Here is a 23,599-nt window from a genome sequence, read left to right as displayed (position 1 = left end):
GCAATAAATTTAGGGTAAATGCAAAATGTATTTTCGTATCTTAAAAACTATTCAACATACAGTATTGGTTTTGGTGTACATAGATAGAGCTCGTAAAAATAAGCCTAGGTACTATTTCATTTTGTATTAAAAATGTACCGTTTACGAGATACATAATTTTTAAAATAAATTTCTAAATCATTACAGAATAATAAGCAGTGCACGCTCGGCCGTATATCGGACATTCTCGGCCTTTTCCGCGGATTTCCATGGAAATCTCGGAACGGGAGGGCGGGGGGGGCGGCACGAGCGTGCCGCTTAGATTTTACATATTTTAATTCCAATGTGGAAAGTGTAGGGAGTACATATGATGGATGATGTGAAATATTTGCCTAGAAAAAATTTTTAAAACACGAATTTATCCAAAAATAAGCAATTTGCTAAATTTTAATCGCTCATTATAACCTTGAAATTGATTTTGGATTTTCAAATACATTTACATTCATTTGAGGCTGGGTCAGTTTTCCCAAAACAGGTTGTGTAGCGACAGGAGTGAAAAACCATGATTTTTTCGAAGATGCCCTCTCGTTGGGGCTCATATCTTACCTCCATAGGCATCTCCGAACCTAAAATTTTTCACGGATAATTTTCAACTTGACAAGAAGGTTTTCGCTGTTTTGATTAAAATCTGCTGACTTTCATTTCATTCTACGTAAAAATACGAGTACGTTCTAAAATCCTTTTCAAGTTACGGATTTTGAATGCACAACCGAGGATACTTATTTATACCTAGTTGAATGACATGTAATAAATAATTCATGTCATTTTTTGATGAAATCACGTTCAAATTGTAGCTGTATAAAAAAAATAATAAGATCATAGATCAAGAAAACGTCGAGACTAAAGTTTATAATTTGTGTAATAGTTTAATTTGAATAATGATACAATGTTTTATTGTTAATTATCTAAGGACTAGTTGCGTGGATAACATGAATAGCACACGTACCTAAAAAGAATAATACTTATAATTACATAAAAACACACACAATTATACGGCGTTTTGGTACGTACTGAAATGTGATATTGAAACAGTGTGGCGAAAAGAAATTGGAAATATGCATAAGAAACAAAAAAAATGAAAATGAAATACGAAAAAATTGAGGCAAAAAAATAAGTAAAATTTCAAATTTGTTCTTTCAATTTTTTTTGTGCAGCCTTCAAACTGCTGGAATAATTTTGGTTTACATTATTTTTAAGATAAGTAAGATGAAATACCAAAAAACCAAAATTATAAATAAAACGAAATAACTTTTTTGTTGGAAAGGGAAAGAAATCCAAAAATTGATGGGTTGTTTCAAGTACGTACATAATTACATACCTAATACACAGACGCGTGGTCACGCAGTACCCCCTCCCCCACTCCAAAAAATAAAAACAACTTCAAACATCAAAAAATGGCATTGAAAATTTTTAAAAAATATGAAAAAATTTTAGGCAAAATAAAATTTGACAAAGAAAATAAGTTTTTAAGAGATTTTGTGTAGAAACAGGATTTCTTGGAAAATGTTGGCAAAAATTGACATTCAAGTTGATATTTGAAAGCGAGTTTAGTAGGTAACCAATGCAACCATCAACCAACATGGGTGTAAGCACATGCAAAAACTCTCTTGCAATCAGCGAATAGCCGATGGCCTTTTGACATTACATCAACATCTTTTACCTATAAAATTGACGCTTTTTGACATTTTCCCCTCAAAAATTAACACGGTTTTATAACTTTTTTTGTGAATTTACACTTTTTGGATTTTGAGCAAATTTGCCAAAAAAAAAAAATGAGCAAGTTTGATAAAAAAAACAAGTCGTTTAAGGCAATTTTGCAACAAAAATTGGACTTTTCGAACAGATGAGGCGAAAATCAATTCTTCTTGGATGTTTGGGTTGAAGAGGGAGTACAAAATGTTATGGACTTACAACTTTCGAGAATTAGAATGTCCCCCCCCCCTTCCTTCAAATCAAAAAGAAAAGACAAAAAAACCTGGTTATACATACCTATTAAACAAACGAATTTTCTCAGATTAAATGAACAATGCTATGATTAGCTCATATGATATTTTACCCATACCATTTCAATCTTCTTTCTATGGTCAAATGCCTGAAACACAAGCGTAAATTTTTCAATGAGACCTACCATCCTAGCATTTTAGAAAAATTGAAATTTTGAATACAAATTTTGAAAGAATGCAAAATTAATTTTTTTTTTCAAATTTGTTTTCAGTTTTGCAACACGTGTTATCTCATGATTGTTTTATATCTTTATCACAAATTTATGAATGGTACTTTTTTATAAATTCATCTAAGTACTTTGGTAAAAACGAAATTATAATGATGTTGGTTGATATATGTACTTACTTCTATTTTGAAAATAGATAGCTTAATCTAATTGGCCTACATATTGGTAACTTCGAATATACCTAATTTATTTTCAAAATTTACTCCAGTGTGAATGCAGATAATGCAGACACACTTGACCGATGAAAAAATTCCAGGTACCCACAATTTCATTCAAAAACATGAAAATAATGAAAAACTTTTTATTATTTTTCGCAGTTTGGTTGATTCAGATTCCATCATATTTTAAGACCAACTTCACTTGGAATTTTTTCATCGGTTGTATAGACAATTCAAAATACTTGTAACCAAGTTTTCGAGTAAATACTTTATAGAACAGGAATGTACGTAGGTAACTATGTTTATCTACCTTTCGGCTTGCAGGGGCAAGTTTACGTTCATTTTTACAAGTTTCACTACGAAAAATGAAAATAAACTCCACAACTGAGTCCATTATAAGAACACCTACGTATCAAGATAATGAGGATCTAGCGAGCATTTTGAAAAAAAATTGAATGAAAGTTTTCAAAAATGAACGTAAAGCTTTGCCCCTAAAGTCTGAAAATTCGATAACGCTTGATAATTCAAATATTTGATTTAAAAAAAGAAATCTTATTACTTATAAAAATATCGAAACTCGACATTCTGAATGTTCATCAACAAGTTTCTTTAGAATATTCATTCAGATAGAAAATACTCTTAGGCAAAGTTAGGTCTGGGGTCTACAATGAGTTCATCAATACCTACTTTTTTCATTCATACCAAGAATATCCAATAACAATCGTCAACTTCTCGACGCTAAAAAATAAATGAAAAAAATGAAAAAAACTCGATAATACCTAAAATAATGTCTAATTGGTTCCAGTCTTGTATTTTTATGACACGAAACTATACGAGAGAGTGCCAATGGTATAGACGTCTCATCTGGAAATCCGTTTCTGCTGCGTCGGCGTTTTCAGATACGGTACAGCTTTGGTTGCCAGAGTAGATTGTAACTGTTTGACTAAATCACTTCGCAGTCTTGGCGAAGACTCTGGTGAAACTTTAACCTGTTTAGGTTCGCTGTTGGCATCACTGTTATCGTCAGATCTCGCGAATATAGGAGACGATAACTGGCGATCGAAATCCTTCAACAGTTCCGGAGGAATAGTGGATGATATCGATTTGATGATTTGTATATCGGCAGTATTTTTATTAGGTTGTTTGGGTACGAATGGCGTGGTAGGGGAAAAATTATGATTTTCTTCGGCCGAAATAGTAGGTAACGAATTATGGTAAATGTACACTCGTTCTTTATGCAAAGGCCTTAAATATGCAGAAGCTAAGAACGACGAAGTGTTTCGAATATGATCCGGATCCAAAACTGGCTGGAATTCTTCTCGACTAGATAAACCCACTTCAGCCGAGCTCACGTATTTGTGCGAAGGTGAAGCTGTTGAAAAATCGTAATAATATTGGGGCAATTCGTTTTTAGGTGTTTCCGAATTTTCGACGGAGCTCGAAGGGTTTTGGATTTTGCTAATTTCAGGGGAGCTTTGTTTCTCATGTTCTGGTTCCGCTTCGCCGGACTCTGGCAAGAAATCAAAGTAACCGGAGTACGTTCGAGGATCGAAATATGGAGGTAAACCTCCTATAGTGTTTTCATAATTGTTATGATCTTCGGAAGGTGGTTCAGGGGTTACTTTAGGTGCAGTAGGAGGTGCAAAAGGAGCTTTATTCGTATCGTAATCGAACGAAGGACTATTTGAGAAATTTTCCGGTGATGCGAGAGGCGAAGGAGGGGGATTCAAGTCATTCGCGTCGTAATTGTAGTTAGGCCTGTTTTCATAGTTTCCCAGTGGTGGAGTTTCCTGCGAAACTGATAACACCGGTGTTTGAATGGTTTGAGGAGTTGGAGCGAAATAATTTTCTTTAGATTGATCGAAGCTGTTTAATTTTAAAGCTAGATCGGGGACACTGGTATGATCCAGATAGCGAGCTGGTGCATCGGTCGGTTTGACTCGTGGGTGTTCTGTCATCGTTATGTAGGAAGGTGTGAGAGTCGAGAGTTGAGGATTTGAAAAATTATAAGAGCCTTGTTCCATGTAAGCTATACTATTTGGTACAGGGATTTGCAAAGGATTGTAGTAAATTAATTCCTTGGGACGAGCGTTGTTGGTCTGATCTTCGCCAGAAGCCTCGTACCGGTGGATATGAATATATTGAGGAATTTCGACCGAATTTGGTTTTGGGTTTCCTTCGTTGGTCGTTAGAGTTCGGAATTTTTGATCGTTAGAGTTGGAAAAATGATTATAATTGGGTGTTTGGTAATTGGCTTGCTCAAAATTATTATTTTCGAACGATTTAGGATCGAATTTCGGAGTTTGGTAATTCGATTTATCGAAATTATTATTTTCGTACGATTTAGGATCAAATTTTGGCGTTTGGTAATTCGATTTATCGAAATTATTATTTTCGTACGATTTAGGATCGAATTTTGGCACCTCGTATTTGGCTTGCTCGAAATTACCGTTTTCAAACGATTTAGGATCGAATTTCGGAGCATCGTATTTTACTTGCTCAAAATGACCATTTTCAAACAACGTAGCGTCGAATTTAGGCAATTTATAGGCATCTTCTTCGAAACTTGGATTTTGTTGAGACGTAATTATTTCGGAATTCGGCTGCTCTTTTATTCTCGACTCGCGAAATTTCAAATTCGAGTCGTCGAATTTGAAATTATTCGAACCAGAGGGACCGATTTTTATCTCTTCGGCTGGTTTCGGGGCGTTATTGGTCCTTAAACTGGGAAAATTGGAGCTATCGAATTGATGTTCTTTAGATTCAGGCGCGTTGGGATTTTTCAAGTCGTTTTTGAAATTTGTTCGCTGAATCGGCTGCGTTTCGAAATATTTTTCCCCAGATGATGGTAAACTGGATCTTTGCTCTTCGAACTGAGACCCACTAAAAAGCTGATTTGCGATATTTTGCACCTCTTTTTTCGGAGATTGAAACTTAAGTCTGTGAAATTTATCATCTTCGTGTTTTTGTCCCATCAGCGATGGCTCGATAAAAGTATGATCGTCGTAATTAGGCTCGTTGAAAGATAATTTCTCAAATCTAGGTTCCTCGAATTTAGTAAACTGGTAGGGGAAATTGGCGGGTAACTGGAATTTATCTTTTGGCGAAGGTTCGTTTTTGAATGTATTTTTAAAATGAGGATCGTCGTTTAGGAATCTACCTCTGGAAAAGTCTATAGATATTTTTTCTTTTCCACGGTTATTGGATTCTATGGTCGGTGTAACATATTGTAATAGATAATTAACGTCGTCGAGTAACTTTTTAGAATACGGGAATAGTTCTTCGTCGATGTTTTCTGTGGTTTCGTAAGATGCGGGTTTTCTCGTAGATGATGGGAAATTGAAACTGCCGAATTTACTAGAAGAAAATAGCGATGGTTTATCCTTCCTTAGTGAATCGAAATCAAACGCATCTTTATCGAAATTCGTAGTCTGCTGTTTGGGATGTTTTGATGAGAGAAAATCATCGGAAAATGCTTTCGATATGTAAACTCCGTTATTTGACGATTCTTGAGCTGTTTGACTATCGTATTGAATGTTCGCTTTGTAGCCGTCGTTATCTGCTGTGTAAGTGACTACTTGATTTCGCCCGTCTGGTAATTTAACGCGATATTCACCCTTGGTAGCTTGGCCGTTGTGAGCTTGAGTATGGGAGAAATCGTCGCCGGAATTGCGATCTCTGACTTCGTACGAGAAAGCATAATTTTTCGGCACCTGATTAACATCGAAACAGTGCAGGTTACGCGATTAGCGATTACTTTCACTTCGACGATAATTATCATTAATTTACATAATTAGCAAGCTTAAAATGTAGGGTAGGGCTAGGTAGGTATACAGCGGATTTCATGAGGTGCATTTCTCCGTCTCCCCTGCCACCACCTATAGACTTCAAACGTACTTATGCCATTCATTTGTGCAGGTTTGTGCTGAAAATTTTTTCATTTGTGCTGCCTCTCTTCCCGAGAAATGGGAGAAAATTTTTGGGGCCTGTAAGAACGGAAGCCCCCCTCCCTTTTTCACACAGAGTGTCCGAAATTGTGCCAATTGTTTGTGTTACTGAAATCCCCACCCCCCCCCCCCCCCCCAAAAAAAAAAGAAAGAGTAATATGAGGATAACTCGTTCATGCGTTAATTCTGATCATGAAACTCGAACATTCGTGTGAGGTGAATATCGCGGAATAATTTTGAGACCATGAGGCTTGAGGGGGTGGGGTGGGGAAGAAGCTGAATCTCAAAACTTTTCAAGCAATGGACGTTTGCTCAATTCAAGGATTTGTTCGCTATCGCATCATCTTTTCATGAAAAACAAACTTTGAATAAATCGATTCCATGACTCCAGAAAATCAGAAAAATTGAAAAAAATGACGGAAAAATTAGTATCTATTGTTCAAAATTTCTGCGTCAAAAGATATTTTTAAAAATATCATAATATGCAGATTACAACACTGGACGTTCTTCTCAGAATGTGACACATTACGATGGGTTTCATGATACTTTTTCATAACTACTCGAAAAAATTGACACAATTTTGGACTCAATAAGTGCTCAAAAACGATTTTATGGAAATTTTTGATTGTCTGCTGGAATTTAGGACCATTTTTATAGGGCACATGATGACATCTTTTTCGAAATTCCATTAGAATATTGAGATCATTTTGGTATCAAAATTCTTCAAAACAGCTCAAAAAACGTTTTCGTGGAAATATTGTTTTTTTTTCGCAAAATGTTAACCTATTTTGATAGGTTGAATTGATTTTTTTTAAATGACAAAAATCATGACTAGTTTCAGGCTCAAAATGTTTCAAAACAGCTCAAAATACACTTTCGTGGACACACAGTGATTTTTTTTGTAAAATTTCAAACTCAAGTTGATATATTAAATTGGACTTTTTCGAAAATGCCAAAAATCATGACCCAATTTTGGGTTCAAAATTTTTAAAAAATGCTTAAAAAACAATTTCGTGGGAATATTTGGTTCTTTCGCGAAATTTTAATCCATTTTGATTGGTTGAATTGGCCATATTCAAAAATGGCAATAATCATGGACCAGTTTTGGGCTCGAAATTTTCAAAAATGTTCAAAATGGTACATTTTATGGAAATATTAGATTTTTCTCGCGAAGAAAACATGGCCCAGTTTTGGGTTTAAAATTTTTTAAAATAATCAATGAATATTTTTGTGAAAATATTTGATTTTTTTCTTGAAATTTTAAGCACGTTTTGATTGGTTGAATCGGACTTTTTTTTGAAAACGGCGAAAATCATGACCATTTTTCGGCTCAAAATTTTTCAAGAATGCTCAAAATAGTAGGTACTTAAATATATTTTCGTGGAAATGTTCGATTTTTTCGCGTGAAGAACATTGACCCAATTTTGGGTTCAAAATTGTTTGAAATGCTTAAAAAATATTTTTGTAGAAATATTTGGTTTTTTCGTGAAATTTTAAGCACATTTTGATCGGTTGAATCAGACTTTTTCAAAAATGGCGAAATCATGTCTAGTTTTGGGCTCAAAATTTTTCAATAATGCTCAAAAAACATTGTCTTGGAAATATTTGGTTCTTTCGCGAAATTTTAATCCATTTTGATTGGTTGAATTGGCCTTATTCAAAAATGGCAATAATCATGGACCAGTTTTGGGCTCGAAATTTTCAAAAATGCTCAAAATAGTACATTTTTGTGGAATTTTTGGATTTTTTCACACAAAAAAAAACATAGGTAATCCAATTCTGGGCTCAAAATTTTTTCAAGTGCTCATTTTTGTGAAAATATTCAGTTTTTTTTTTTTTTTTTTGTAAAATGTCAACCTATTTTGATTGGTTGAATCGGCCTTTTTTCGAAAATGGCACAAATTATGAACCAGTATTGAGCTCAAAATTTTTCAAAAATGCTCAAAAAACATTTTTTTTGTATAAATATTTAAATCGCTCGCGAAACGTTGACCCGTTTTGATAGGTCGCACCATCACTTTTGAATAATTCCGCAACAGTTCATTTCTGCCCAAAATTGGAGTGGGGCGTGACTTCAATATTCAACTGCTTCCTACCACCACCACCACCCCCCCCCCCTATTATGCAGCTGCAAAAATTTGAAATACGTATTTTCTGACATTTTAGACCCATACTTAATTATACCGATCGAAATGGGTCGCAAAAATGCAAGTCAACTTGACACAGAGTCCAGGTTGAACTGAACCCTGATTCGAGGAATTCTCATGCAGAAATTTGAAAATTTTGAAAAATTGAGGGCAACTGGGAGGGAGCTCTCAGTTTTACAGCAGTCCTCTCAATTTTCAGAACAAGTCAGAAAGGCACAAACTAATGAAGTGTTGAAGTCTATCGGCCAATTAGGAGGAGGAAAAGCATTCAAATGAGTCAACCAGTTTCTCATTTTTTGGAAAATTGTGCAAAATTGTTAAGGCTCATTTATAATGGTAATTGAAAAGTTCATCTGTCATTTCTCAATGAAACCATTTATAATCAGTAATTGAAATTTCTTTGATTTTTCATTGAAAAGTGGGAATTTTCAACTTTTTAATTACTTTTGCTAGTTTTTCAATTACCATTATAAAAGCGCCTTTAAAGTATAGTTCTAGCAACACCGTGATTCGTTTCAATGTTATTTAATCATTCTTTGAGTTTCCAAGATGAGCAAACCTTAAGCTTCGTCAAAATATGGAACCCCTATTTTGCTCCAAAGAACTACTTTTTAGAAATAAAAATTATTGGTAACGGATACTCACCGATAAATTTTCTTCATCATTTTCTGTATTCCTTTGAAGATTAGGTTTTTCTAGTGAATTTGAGTAATGTCCTGTCTCTGCGGCGTGCAACTCTTTCGACTTAGCTTCATTATCGCTGGCAGGTTTTCGTGGCTTGGCAATGATAGGCTGGTATTGAACAAAACGAACTTGACTTACGGCGTCTGAATCTATTTCTGCACTACTCAAATTTATCACTGTTCCTACTATTAACAATTCCTGAAACCATTTATTCAAAATAATATTGTGATTGATAGGTACAGGTACCTACCTAACATTTAGTAGTTGGGTAGCAGAATTAATTATCTATTGCATAATAAATAACAAGAGCACCATATGTGATGAATGCAAAGCTCTGAAAAATTTCAAATTTAATTTTCCTACTTCAGTTCAAAAACTTGAAAACATTTCTGAAGTTGAATTGTAGATTTTTCTCTACTAATTTCAGAGATTACAATTTTTTAAAAAAATATTTCAATAGGTACTTTTAATTCCTAAGGGTTCATCACTATTGATCTATATTTAAACAAGTTTCACTATGTCTGCAAAAATCCCAAAACTTTGGAATAGGGTACATTCAACTCTGTTTAGTAATTAAAATCTCAAATCGTTACATTCTCTATAAAATAACCACGATGCAATCAATTTTCGCCGAGCAGAGTGTTATCAATAGGGTACGAGTACCAATAATTGACAAGGTTATTGTGTCAAGTCATCGGCTATTCAAACCTCTCTAAGTTCAAGGCAGGTGTATGTATTTATCTACGACCAAAGAATATGCGACGAAAATGATTTATCCGTAATATTTTCATAATTATAAAAATTCCTTCGCAAAATTATGAAACAATTATTCCTATCTCTTTCAGTAAAGTAACATACATAAAAATATGTTTCCAATAGCTATATTTTATTTACGAAAAAAAAATAGTCTAGGTGGCAGGTACACGATGTATTTTTTTTATCTAGTAGTCTAAATACTCTTTCATCGAAGTGTGTAGACTGTTGGTGTTTATACTCGTATATATTTTTCGTAATAACGATATAGTTATAGACTATTCGTACAAATTAACTACCGTGTGCATAACATTATTCCGTTTTAAGGCCGAACGTTGTCTTCACTGAGATTTTTCACGCAGCTAATTGTTATGGTACATGTCAATAAAGAAAACAATGCGTTTGTTCTTAATATTTTACGTAATGCATAAAACACATGGAATATATGCCTAAATATCTGTACCCACTGTAGGTCTGGTCTACACCACAGGCATGCCTATTCATGCACCCAATAATCGCAAAAGTTGTGAACGAACGTATAGTTAACAGTCTAGTTAACAAGACATAGGTAAAAATTCGGTTTAATAAAAATATAAGATATGTAGGTAGGTACTACCCACTGAAAAGAATATAATTAGAACTCGTAGCCTACACTTGACAATTTTATATTCGAGTTTCGTCAAATTAAATTTTTAATTATAAAAATGACGAGTTTCTTGTCAAAGGTATAATTGAAATGAAATACCGGGCAGGCGTCCATCTAACGCTTTAACCTACGCATATTGTAACTACACCTGTTAAGTTATTACGATACGATTCTTTTAAATTAACTCTAGATGCCCATAACCTACGACTATTGTAAATTGTTAATTGTTGTTCGGATCAAATGGATGATAGTATGCAAAGATCGCATTTTTCGGGAAATTACCTTCATTTGTTACAATTGTCATGTCTTGAAGATTACACAATAGAAAGTATTATAAAAAAAAAAACGTATACATGATCCGTTACCAGCACGATATTATCACATCAAACTGGGTCATGATTCGAAATGAAAAGATTTATCGTTTTGTCTTGACTTATCCACAAAACAGTAATTTTCATATTACCTGTATTTTCGATTATATAATGTGCCATAGGTAAGTATACCTGGGCAAGGTATCAACTTAATTTGCTTTTTTATTCTCGAATATCATTTCATCCGACAAAATAAAGAGTCTATCAACGAAAACGCGAATGATCTTAACCGATTTTTCCTGCATCATGATTTCATCAAACTTGGTTGTAAGTAGGTAGCCTAGAAATGTCATTGATTACAGCCCCTTTGATTTTAAGGAAACTTGAGCGTTGTTGTGTTTGGATCAAATTGATCCACTTTGATATTTTATATTAGGCTATGTAGTTCCAAGTTTACATTCTACCGGTTGGTATTGAGGACGGGGTTAAAATTAGATGGATTTAAATTGAAAAGTAACCAATGGATTGTTACATTATAATTTCTGTCCTTATTTTCAATTTTGGCCCTTGAAAGTCCTTTTTTTTTAGAAAATCCATTTTGAGTTTATTTTTATGATTTCCCTGAAAAAATTACTTATGCCTGTATGAAAAAAAAAAAAATGAAAAAAATTGTGAAAAAGTTGAAAAATTATGGCGATGTTTTTCATTTTTGATGGGGCTATCCTGAGTTGATTGCCTAACCTGTCGAATAGGGTGTACCTTATTTTTCATAGTTGAAATTTTCCACCTCTCACCCTCTTAAGTTGTTACCTCGGAGGAGAAAATAATTCTGCATTTTTATTTTTCCCTTATCTACAGAAAAGTGATACCGGAAGCCCCTCGCCCCCTAGTTGAAAAAATGAAAAAAAATTACTTACTTTTTACTTTGATCACAGTCAAAACTCAAAGTCAAAAGCAAGAAGAAATTAAAGAAATTTACAGACTACAGAGTAATGAATTCGCAAAAAAAAATTAAAGAAAACTGAATAAATAAAGCTTCTGGCTTAGGCTAGCAAGCTTTCAAGACTTAAGTTGCTTTAGCTTTCAACCCTCCCCTCACGCCCTCAGCTTTCAGCTTTTAGCTAGGGTAGGGCTAGCTTCCTGCTTTCCTGCTTTTCATCCCTAGGTATTATATACATTCAGTCATTCAATGATAATTAGCGTAATTAATTAGCAAAACAATAAAGAACATCACACATCACACATTTTCACATTTCGTATAAACATCGCCTGTATGCAGAGATGACGCCACGTAGACTCGATGCACTCTCCTATCCAAATCACAGAATTAGTCTCTCCAAAATACTGTTCACTGATTGGCTAAAAGTTGAAAAATTAATATCAATTGCAATAGGGTTTATGCTGCTAGCAGCAAAAACCCTAATTACTTACTTTTTACTTTTTTCCATTAACGTGTCATTAGAGAAAGAATTCGTTGGTTACGGGTGAACATTAAAAAAAAAAAAAAAAATGCCCTTTTTAAGAAAAAACTTTCCTCGGCCTTTCAAATCAAACCAAAAGTTGGGAAAACATGAAAAAAAAACAAAAAAAAAAAAACTTACAAAATCAAGGGAAATGTTTTGGAAATGTCTCATTTTCACATTATGTAGAGTTGTTTTACATGATCTATTTTTCAAGAAAAAACCTTCGTTGGACCCCTAAATAATGTTGGCTCTATTGTATGGAGCATTCCACATTAATTGAGGAAAATATATAGATGAATGATGTCTGTAGACATTTTTCAAAAATTTTGTAATGGGCAGAATTTTTCTTAACGAGCTTATTTTCAAGAAAAACCTTCCGCTAGTCTCTCAAGTGATATTGGTTCCCTTGGAATTCATGAAGCCCATCAGAGTCCAAAAAAATCAACATGAAAAACAAAACATGGATATCTGTACAAATTTTTTGAAAATGTTTCATTTCTTGGCAGAGTTCATGCTTTTTTTATACCTATTGGATTTTTCAATAAAACCTGTCCTTCGGTCCCCTAAATGATGTTGATCGTTGATCTCCTTATGATGAAGTCCCTACAGTTGGAAAATGTCGAAAAAGTTGATCAACTGATGTCCGCAGGTACAAATTATTTGAAAATGTTTCATTTCTGAGCAGAATAAATTATGTTTGGAAACCTACGCGGAGGGGCCAAGTTCTACTTTTTCATCATGGTGATTAGTGGGAGGGGGGATCGAAAACATTAAATTGTGCTTTTCTGATGAAGATGTATAAAATCCCAGAATTAAAATTAATAATTTTTCACTTTTTTTTTCATTTTTTGAGATAGGGGACGAGTTTTACTTTTTTGTCATGTAAAGGGGTCATAAATATTTAACAGTATTTCTGATAATAAGTAATACATAGATCAGATCTAAGGATTAGAAAGTAAAAAAAAAAAAACAAAAACGTAAAAATGGCAATTCTTCGGATTTCTTGTACAGGGTGTTCAGGGAATCGTCTGCCAAAATTCAGCTGTAGATACTACCAGATAGTACTCGATCGAGAAGTCGAACGAAAAACGTTATTATGACTGGTCGTCTATCTTACAAATTGAATGAGCTACGTGCTTCGCAAACTCGAAATTTAATATTTTAGAAATAAATCATTAAAAGTAAGGAAATGTTTGAATCACTTAAATAATGCTCATAACCCGTAGTACTCGAGTAGACGAACAAAAAATATTATGACAAATTGCCTATCTGCAAAATTGCAGGCGCAAACACAATTTGAAAATTCAAAATTTTCAAAATCTAGTGCACAAAGAATTTGAAAATTTTGAATTAAGTTTGTCCCTTCAATTTTTGAAGATGGGCAATTTGTCATAATGACATTTTTTTTTGTTCGTCCACTCAAATACTATGGGTTGTGTGAGCATCATTTGAATGATTCAGGCATTTCCTTATATTTTTCAGAAATTGTAAAGTCGAGTTTTTTGAAGCATGTAGCTCCTTCAATTCACAGGCAACCAGTCATTATAACGTATTTTGTTTGTCTCCTCGAGTGCTATCTACAGTGTTGAATTGTTGCTCTTTTGGCAGACGATTCCCGGAACACCCTGTATATTTTGAGAACTCCAGTCTCCCAGCCCCCTCAGATCTAGAAGGGTCTTCGAGATCGCGAATGACATTTATCGCCAAATAAGTCCCTGTGAAGCTGTTATTTTCCATTTTTTCTATCAGTTTTTTTAGTAAGGATTTTCTTTTGCAGTTGCTGGCCGGATCGCTCTGGTTATCCTGTCTCTTAACCCTTAACCCACAGTTCACACGCATTATTTGTTTCGTTTCTGAAGCGAAGTAAAATCCTGCTGTAGCCATTTCTTCTATTGTGGTGAATGATCTAGACCGCCACTTGATGGGGACTAGAACGGTCTTCGAGATCGCGAATGACATTTATCGCCAAATAAGTCCCTGTGAAGCTGTTATTTTCCATTTTTTCTATCAGTTTTTTTAGTAAGGGTTCTCTTTTGCAGTTGCTGGCCGGATCGCTCTGGTTATCCTGTCTCTTAACCCTTAACCCACAGTTCACACGCATTATTTGTTTCGTTTCTGAAGCGAAGTAAAATCCTGCTGTAGCCATTTCTTCTATTGTGGTGAATGATCTAGACCGCCACTTGATGGGGAGGTCATATTCTGATCTTCATCGGATTCCACTGGCAGTTTGACTATAGCTGTTGAACTGACTGAACAAACGTTGATCCCTTATATGTATCTGACAGCAACGACACGTAGACGCCCTTGAGAATCAGGCTTTCGGCTTTTCTTCCATTATACTACCCAATGGCCAATTACATGGCGATGAATTCTCCTTGATGATTACGATATCACCGATCTTGTGATTCGGAGCACTGCGTTTCCATTTTGTTCTAGTTTGCAGCCGAGCTAAGTAGCTACTCGGCCATTTTTTCCAAAATGAATGGATAATCAATCGGTAATGAGTCAGGTATGAGTGGTCACTGGCCTAGATCTTCCGCTGGAAAAACGTTTGCTTGAATTTCAAAGATCTTGGCGAAGTTGTGTGCTTCCATTGTGACGATTGACGTTTGGTTTCAGCCATTTTTTGGTACACCTTCGTCGTTTCGTTCTCAGTTACTATCTGATCCAGAAACGATTTACCATACTGGTTATACCGCTGCAAATCATCAAAACGTAGTCATCATCCTTTGCTTCATTGTAGTCCACGAGTTGGACGGTTGATTTTTCGAAGCAGCAGAGTTATATCCATTCTTACTAATTTGAGGTCGTTGAAACATTCAGCCTCAAGTTTGCTCAATTTTTTAAAAGGTAGGCCAGAAAAACACTAATTTTTTCAACATTGTTCTTACATTTTAATTCTTGAATCACAACATATTGTGTAAAAATTTACATTGAGAAAATCAATCAATAATAATGGTTGAATTATTAGGTGGGGGGGGGATCTGTTTTTTTTCAAAAAAAAAAACCATCTAATCATCAGTTTTACTTTGAAAACAAAATAAAACATTTAAAATATTCAACCGTACAAAACAGTCCACACGATCACCGATAGATCGACCAATCAATCAATCAATCATCTTGCATATAACACCTCAGTATGTATTTGATAAGAAATGGAATCATCGATTCTGTCGTCTACCTTGACTGTACCAGACAAATATCTAATAATATCGAAATTACATACATAGTACATATTTCGTTACTATGTGTATACCCAGGCAGATCACCTATCAGCAATGTACCAGACGGAAAAAAAAACATAAAAGAATACAACATTAAACCATGAAATGCAATTATTATGCTGCATAGTGACGTTTTTAGACATCCCAGACCGATACATATCATTCTATATACGCTCCAAGTTTCGCTCACTACGAGGAAATGTATCGTTTTCCAGCTCCAATTCTCCAATTTTGCACTCTTGATCGTTTGATAATTGATAGAAATGTTTTCGATCACCATATACCTACTTTCTTGCCGCACCAAAAGGAACCAATATTTACGCTGTAATGCATTGACTGCAGGGAGCATTTACCTACTGATATAATGTTTTTCGATAACTCTTACGCGTTCATTCATTTCTTTTTCTTTTAATATACAAATAATAATAAAAGAAGTAATCTGATCTGTATTACATACCGATATACCTAGTTTACAGTGCATTGCCTCTTGCAGCGTCGCACGCGCTGTGCGTCTGACACAGACACAGTAATTGAGCAGATCATTTTTCTCGTAATTAAGTAGGTAAGTAGGAATTCGTCGGAGTAGAAAAAATTGTATTTCATGATTTATTCTATCGATATCAAAAATGCATCGATCTACGCGAAGTGTCGGTAAATTCTTGTTACTACGTATAACTGCAGTATGCAATTTCGAAGGATCTACAATCTACATACACTTCAGACCTAGGTTTACGATATAGTTTTGGTAACTGATAAATTGTTGAAAAAATCATGTGAATACATATAATTTTTTAAAAAAATTTTAGAACCATTAACCAATATGGTGAAAGCAAATGCAAAAACTATTTTGCAATCAGCGATTAGCTGATGGCTTGTTTTTTGCGTTGAACTATTAACACTGTGCTCACGTTTAAATTTACTGCATGATTTTTGGAACTGCTAAACTTTGTTTCGGGTCACACAAGTGGCCAAAATTCATATCCAGACTAATATGTACTAACTTGGAATATATCAATATATCATGTAGCAATTTCAGAGCAATTGAGTCTTCAGTTTTTTTTTTACCTGTGATGAATGAATTTTTCCAAATTTAAAAAAATTTGACTTCAATGAAAATGAATGAAAAAAATTAATTTCTCTGAAATTGCAATACATGATATATTTCGAGTTGATATTCATCTAGACATGAATTTTGGTTACTTAGATGACCCGTTAAAGGGTCCAGGGGTTCCCAAAATCATGCTATTCAATTTCTTCAGTAGGTAAAAATTATTAAACATAGAAAAAATAGTCAAGCTCCGTCCAAATTCAGGTTGATGGAGTAGTTCGGCGTTTTTCATGATATATATTTTTTTGTTTCATATGTAGGTATATTTGATGCTTTATATTGCGAGAATTTTTTTTTTTTGGTGAAGATTGACCAATTAAAACTGGAAAAATCATGAAAAAGACAGTTTTTTTTTGCATTTTTTCAAAGTTTTTTTTACTTATTATGTATGTGCATCTGCATGTGATAACGTGATACCTTTATATATTTTTCTTAATCGCACCTCTGAAAGAAATGACCAAAAGTGCAGTCGAAAATCTGAAAATGAAAAATTTTGCCCAGAAGACATGCTCCAAAAAATTTCCATTGAAGTAGCCACTGCCAAAGTAGGAAATTTTAATTGAAATTGCGATTTCACTCCACTTCAAGGGGTTAGAAGGGATTTCTTCTTCTTCTTTAGCAATCCAAAAATTCTATCAAAGGGGTTTTGGACTATAAGGAACAATTTCTGCTAGTTAATTTCAAAATTCAGGAATGAGGCCAAATCGCCTATTTTACCAGGTTATGATCTTTTTGTGGTAAAACCATTTCCCAGTTTTTGACTGATCTTGATAACATCTGGCCCCGGATTTTCAATTCTTTGAAAGTACAGCACCAATGGATCGTAAAGGTGTAATAAACGTTTGACCACCGATTCCAAGGATAACCATCTCAGTTTCTGGAATTTCAGCAGTTTTCTCACTGGTATTTCCAGTAACTCCGCGACACCTTCGAGAGCTTGGGTTCGAAGAGAACTGTACTTAAAATAACAGTAAGCATGAATCTAGCCTAGATTTTTTCGAAATCGAATTTTTGGAAACCAAGGGAACTTTTTCCACACAAATTTTATTTATGGAACAATTTTTTCATAATGTATTTCCGAAAAAAAAAAATGCAAGAAACGTCATTGAGGAATGTCTCCACCCCCCTCCCCTTCCAGGAGAAGCTTATCAGTGTTACTTAGGGGTGAGAACTTGTAGTATGTTGCTCAGGGAAGTATTCTCTAACATTTATGGATAAAAAAGTCTCCGCTGTTGGGATTTTTTGGGTCTGAAATGTCCAGATTGACAGGGCTAATATGAGTAGGTAACTACCACACATTCTACTCATCGAAAGAAAAAAAATTGTTTCGAAAAAATTTGGAAAATGGTCCCTTGACGAGTTATTTTCAGTTGAAATTTTGGTTGAAATACTGGAACATCGCGATTATGTTTAACCCTTGTGTCAGATAACCACCAATCCGGAAGCGTCCTTGAGAGAGAGAATTAATTGCTAGCCAACAATAATTTCTATTGTTTTTTTTATTGCATAATTTACTGCGATAATTTTGCTGAGTTGCTAAAATTAGTATACACATATGTGGGTGAGTTGTATTAAATTTTTCACTTTTTATGATAGAAGAAAAATGTTTTCAAATGGAAAAAAAAACCTATTAACTTGTGTTTATCAATTTTTGTAAGTTTCTAAAAGATTAAAAAATTGAAAACTCAGCATCCAAAATGCCAAAAGAAAAAAAACTTGAACTGACAAGCGTTGAATGAGTAGCATTGTGTCCATTAGTTGATGAAATTCGAAAAAAAATGAATTTATGTCCACGTTGAACCAGTTTTCTTTCCGTTAGATAACACAATTTTTTGCTCCAAAACACTTTGAAACACGAGCGAACACAAAAAAAAGCGCCAGACATACTTTTTTAGGGACTTCCCTTCACTATTTCCACCACTTTCCGCTCAACAATTTTCATTTCATGTACCTACCTAAATAACCTATTTCAAATGAAAATTGACCCCCCCCCCAAATGGTGTCCATGTTGACAATGAAGGGGTTAGGGTCCGATTTAAGTAGGTTTCACATACAAAGCACGAATGAAGATAATTCATCAAATCTTGAAAAGGAAACCCCTTTACGTAGGTGTCGTAGATATTATTGATCAAAATTTCACTGAACAAATGGTACCTACCTGAATATTGAGGTGTATTATTTTTTGCAATACAACGTTTTTTTGTCTGGAAAGAAATGTCACAAATAAAACCCACGTGTATTTAAAAAAAAAATCTTTCAAGTTTCATTTGAAAAATAATTCTTGTAGGTACCTTTTTTCATATATTTTTTCATTAAATTCATCAGATTCTGTTATTATTATCTTTACCTACATTTTTTTTCAATTTACAAACCTATTCAATTCAGTGGAAAAAAAAACAAAAAAACAGTAATAGGCCTAAAGTAAGCATTCTATCATTGATGTAGATTTATGATTATTTGAAGAAGCGTTATTGAACAAATCAAATGTAGGTAAAATCTCTCGTTAGTTTCAATTTTTCATTTTCAAACTCCATTTTTCGATCTAAAATTAATTTAAGAACGTGATTTCGCCATTCTCTGAGCTCCTCGTGTCCTCGTACCTGTTGACTTTCATTTTTCACAAATAAGGAGCTTGGATCGGAAAATGCAAACTAAGTTATTAAACAGGAATTGAATTTTGTTATTTATGTACCCCATAAGCACAATGTTTCCACCTACCAACATCTCAGTCTCCAAAAATCAAAGCAGTTTTTCTGAACTGTTGAAGTAAAAGTTGCCCTATTGACCCGGGTAACATTCCTTTACGAAAAGTCCACGAATGTTACCCGGTTCAATTGCTGCAATTGTATTGCAAAGAGATATTTGAGCGAAATGAATTGGATTTTTCTTTCAATTTTCACGAAAAGAAATACATATGAAAACATTTTTGAGATGATAATTGAAGCATTTTGTTGAAAGGGTTAAAGCATCTTCTCGAAGTAACAGCAACTCGCTACTTAAATAAGCGAATAAGCAATTTGGAGAAAAAAAAAATTACACATACCTTCAAGATATTTAATAAAATCATAGTACACGATGGAAAATCCAAATTAATATCGGGTTTGCAATCTCAGCTACACATCAGCACTTAAAAAACCAAAAATCACTTCATCAATAAAATAATAATTTATGTTACCTTGACACTACACGCATAACGATGCAGTTTATTGAGAATTTTCAAACTTCACAATAACGATCAAATAATCTAGTCATACTGACATAATTGCCCAAGGACCACTGCGTTTCCATGAGTCTATTTTCTCCCACTTTCCCACTCTCTATAACGCGGACAAACTTTATTATCTATATTATAAGAACATACAATAAAATAATGAAAAAAAAGAAGAAAAATATGTAGCAAAGACGGCACTACCTATAGTGCATCTAATCGAACCAGAGTTACCTACTCTATTTAAACGAATAGGACATGGAATCAAACATTAAATTAATTTTATACAATCGGCCTGCTTCTCCATTTATGTAGATGGATATTGGATACCTACATTTTGAATGATGTCGTCTTCGTGTTTTAATTTTACGCAAATTTATCCGTCACTTTTGTGTAATTTTTACGTTATCTAATAGTTTCCAATCATTTGTGTAATGCGTTAGAAAGAAAATTGCTCGGGGATCTTCTTATAAAATGAATATTATGTCTTTTACATTTGTCCTCTGATAATATAGTATAGGTATTTGTGAAAGTTCTTATTGCTTATGTATCGCTGTTTATTATTGGGAATTGCTTATTCATATCCCCAAATTGCGGAAAAAATATACTGATAGGAAGATCTACAGAAATCGAATATTTTATCAGAAAATTAATTCATTTTCCATCGACTTTTAGGCACATATTCGGTAATTTCATTACATGATTTGCACAGAACACAGATACGTACCTAATTCAATTCCTTGAACCTAAGTGAGTTTGCGTCAACTTCTCATTAAAATTACTCAAATTTTCAGCAAGCATTGGGTGTTGAAAAAAAGAACAATGTTCCGAATTTAATTTTCTTCAATAGGCTATGGTTTTTCACGAGAACTTCACCGTTAAAAAATAACCGAAGTTCAAACTTATAAAAAGTTGTCACGTGGTAAAAATTCAACTTTGATCAAAAATTACTTACTAATGAACACATGGGTATTTTAATGAATCAAAATGTTCGGAGTTTTATCCTCTTCAAAATTATTTTTCCTCTAAAGCGCTACCACGTACTTGTAAATTGAAGAACAAAAATGCATTTTGTTTTTGAAAAAAACATTTAAAAAGTTATGATGAAAGCGCTTCTTTCGATATTCCAAACTAAAAATTTTCCAAAAATTTTATGCCTCGTGTTTCGCTATTTTGCATTTTTTTTAAGAACAAATTAGCCTACGTGAATGAAAATCGCTCACGACAAGTTGAAAAATTTGAAAATGAGAAATTGAGGTGGTGAAAATATTATAAAACATCTTCCTCTCCTCTGAAAAAATATTAGAAGACTTACCGTATAACACTACGAAATTGAGAAAACTTCTACTCCTTTTTTTCTCCCTCCTCCCAAAAAAAAGTTATTAAGTGTTTGCAGAATGCAGAATGTCTATCAAAGACTTTGAAGCAGCGAAAAGTTGGCGTGTTAAATACCTTATTGATCCACACCCCCCCCCCCAGCAAGTAGTGAAGTGTTAGGAAAATGTCCTGTCAAAAGTCCTGCGTTTTCGTTCGGAAATTTTGTTGATCACCTTGTTTTTCACAAATCTCCAAAATAATTATCCAATTTTAGGCTCATAATTCTTAAAAAATGCTCAAAAAACACGTTTGTGAAAACAAACATCTGATTTTCTCGCAAAATTTTAACCGAATTTAAGGCAGTAAACTTTTTCAAAAATCTGTAAAATCATGACTCAATTTTGGGGTTTAAAACTTTTCGAAAATGCTCAAAAAACATTTTGGTGGAGATATTTGATATTCTCGCAAAATTTTAACCCATGTTGATAGGTCGCAATAAACTTTTTCAAAAATCAAAAAAATCATGACTCAATATTGGGGCTTGGAATTATTCAAAAATGCTCAAAAAACGTTTTAATGAAAATATTTTGTTCTCTTGCAAAATTTTAACCCATTTTGATACGTCGTAGTAAACATTTTCAAAAATTCAAAAAATCATGACTCAATTCTGGAGCTTGGAATTATTCAAAAATGCTCAAAAAACATTTTCATGAAAATATTAATTTCATTTATTTTTCTCGCAAAATTTTAACTCATTTTGATGGGTCGTAGTGAACCTTTTCAAAAATGCCAAAAATCATTAGGTACCTACTATCAATTTTGGGGCCCAAAGTTCTTCAAAAATGCTCAAAAAACATTTTGGTGAAGATATTTCGTCTTCTCTTGAAATTTGAACCCATTTTGATAGATCGCAATAAACGTTTTCAACAATCCAAAAAATCATAATTAAATTTTGAGGGTCAAAATTCTTCAAAAATGCTTGAAAAACATTTTCATGAAAATATCTAATTTTCTCGCATAATTCTAACTCATTTTGATGGGTCGCAGTGAACCTTTTCAAAAATGCCAAAAATCCTATTTTTGGAAATATTTGATTTTTCCGAAAATTTCAACCTCTGTAGATATTTTGGTGAGTTGCATTACACTTTTTCAAAAATTCCAAGAATATTACCCAATTTTCAGCTCAAATTCTTCCAAAATGCCTGTAAAAGATTTTCGTGAAAATATTTACTCACTCTGATAGGTTGGAGCATCACTTTTGAATAATTCCACTACAGTTCATCTCTACTCAAAATTGAACTGCTCCCAATTGTGCGAGCCGTTTTTCGCGAACGTTGGTTCAATGGGCGTGGAACGAATTCTTGTGCAACTGCAAAAATTAAAAACACGTTTTTTCTAGAATTTTAAACCCATGTCCACTAAAAGCGAACTGAATTTTTTGGGTCGCAAAAATGAAAGCCTTTGAATTCTACAGCCTTTTTTTTACGAGTTGAACTATATATACGGTAGGTAGCTTAGCGACTAGCTAAGTACTGGGTTTTCAAAATATTCAACGCTACATCGCTACATTTTGGTGTGTTGAGAATGTAAACATATGTTTACCTACTTATAATATCCATCAGATGACGTCATAAAACGATTTCCAAAAAAAAAGGAGCAACTCTTTGGAATATCATTTTTCATTTTTTCATCATTATTATTTTTATGGAGAAATTAGCAAAATAGAGTTTCAAACTTTCTTTTGTGTTTGAAGACGTCTTCTTTTCGCATTTGGGAAGGTTGATAATGTAGGTAAATGAAAAAGTTACCAATCATTTATGAACCGCTTTAAGGATTGTGACTGCGAGGAAGGAAATGCTATAGGTACCTATACGATTTATGCGTTCACAGGATACGCTATGGTAAATCTATACCAATCAATGATAAATGTTTTAATAGATACTATGATTTTATTGTTAATTGTTGAGTAAGTTCGCGTTACTCGAAGTAGGTAATGAATATTTGACAAGTTCGGTTGTTTATATTTTTTTGGCCATTTCTTACATCACCTTTATTTTATTTCACCTATGTAAATTTCATCAATCCGAAAGAACTGGATATTTCATTCAATTCATATAAAGGTAACCGAATTCTTTTAATAATTCACGTCCAGAACGTATGTCACGGGAAATAAGACGTTTTGTCAATACCTACGAGTACATGTATGAAATATATCTACAGTATAGGTACGTCTACATATAAGCCGACTCCATTGTCGAAAGATTGTTTCTCACCTGTCTATCCGTCAGTACGATGTCGAGATTATTGTTAGTTTAAGATTATTATAAATTATGTTACACTACACAATACACACGCGTCACTTTT

General features: G+C 33.7%; 2 protein-coding genes across 6 annotated transcripts in view; one reads left to right on the top strand and one right to left on the bottom strand.

Moving 5' to 3' along the window:
- Positions 1 to 23,599, top strand: part of LOC135841343 (dipeptidase 1-like) — a 705,386-nt gene that overhangs the window by 234,962 nt on the left and 446,825 nt on the right. The gene's annotated exons all lie outside the window — the stretch shown is intronic.
- Positions 837 to 22,601, bottom strand: LOC135841303 (uncharacterized). 2 transcript variants are annotated; one of them, XM_065358201.1, is made up of 3 exons: positions 22,471 to 22,601; positions 9,167 to 9,403; positions 837 to 6,140 (listed from the first exon to the last, which is right to left on the bottom strand). In XM_065358201.1, exons 1-3 carry the CDS (start codon positions 22,486 to 22,488, stop codon positions 3,288 to 3,290), a joined length of 3,108 nt encoding a protein of 1,035 aa, XP_065214273.1. In that variant the 5' UTR covers positions 22,489 to 22,601; the 3' UTR covers positions 837 to 3,287. The 2 variants fall into 2 exon arrangements, with proteins under 2 accessions (XP_065214273.1, XP_065214272.1); XM_065358200.1 differs by lacking the exon at positions 22,471 to 22,601 and adding an exon at positions 19,754 to 19,939.

This window comes from Planococcus citri, chromosome 3, assembly GCF_950023065.1.
Source record: "Planococcus citri chromosome 3, ihPlaCitr1.1, whole genome shotgun sequence".
In the NCBI taxonomy this organism is placed as follows: Eukaryota; Metazoa; Arthropoda; class Insecta; order Hemiptera; family Pseudococcidae; genus Planococcus; species Planococcus citri.
The sequence above is the reverse complement of the archived record's forward strand: the minus strand, read 5'-3'. Positions and strand labels throughout refer to the sequence as shown.

Excerpts from the sequence above, each read along its gene's own strand:
- LOC135841303 (XM_065358200.1), bottom strand. The coding sequence starts at position 19,777 with ATGATTTTATTAAATATCTTGAAG. Across the intron at positions 9,404-19,753 it reads TTTTATTAAATATCTTGAAG|GAATTGTTAATAGTAGGAAC; the intron begins GTATGTGTAATT and ends AAATGGTTTCAG. Across the intron at positions 6,141-9,166 it reads ATGATGAAGAAAATTTATCG|GTGCCGAAAAATTATGCTTT; the intron begins GTGAGTATCCGT and ends GATGTTAATCAG.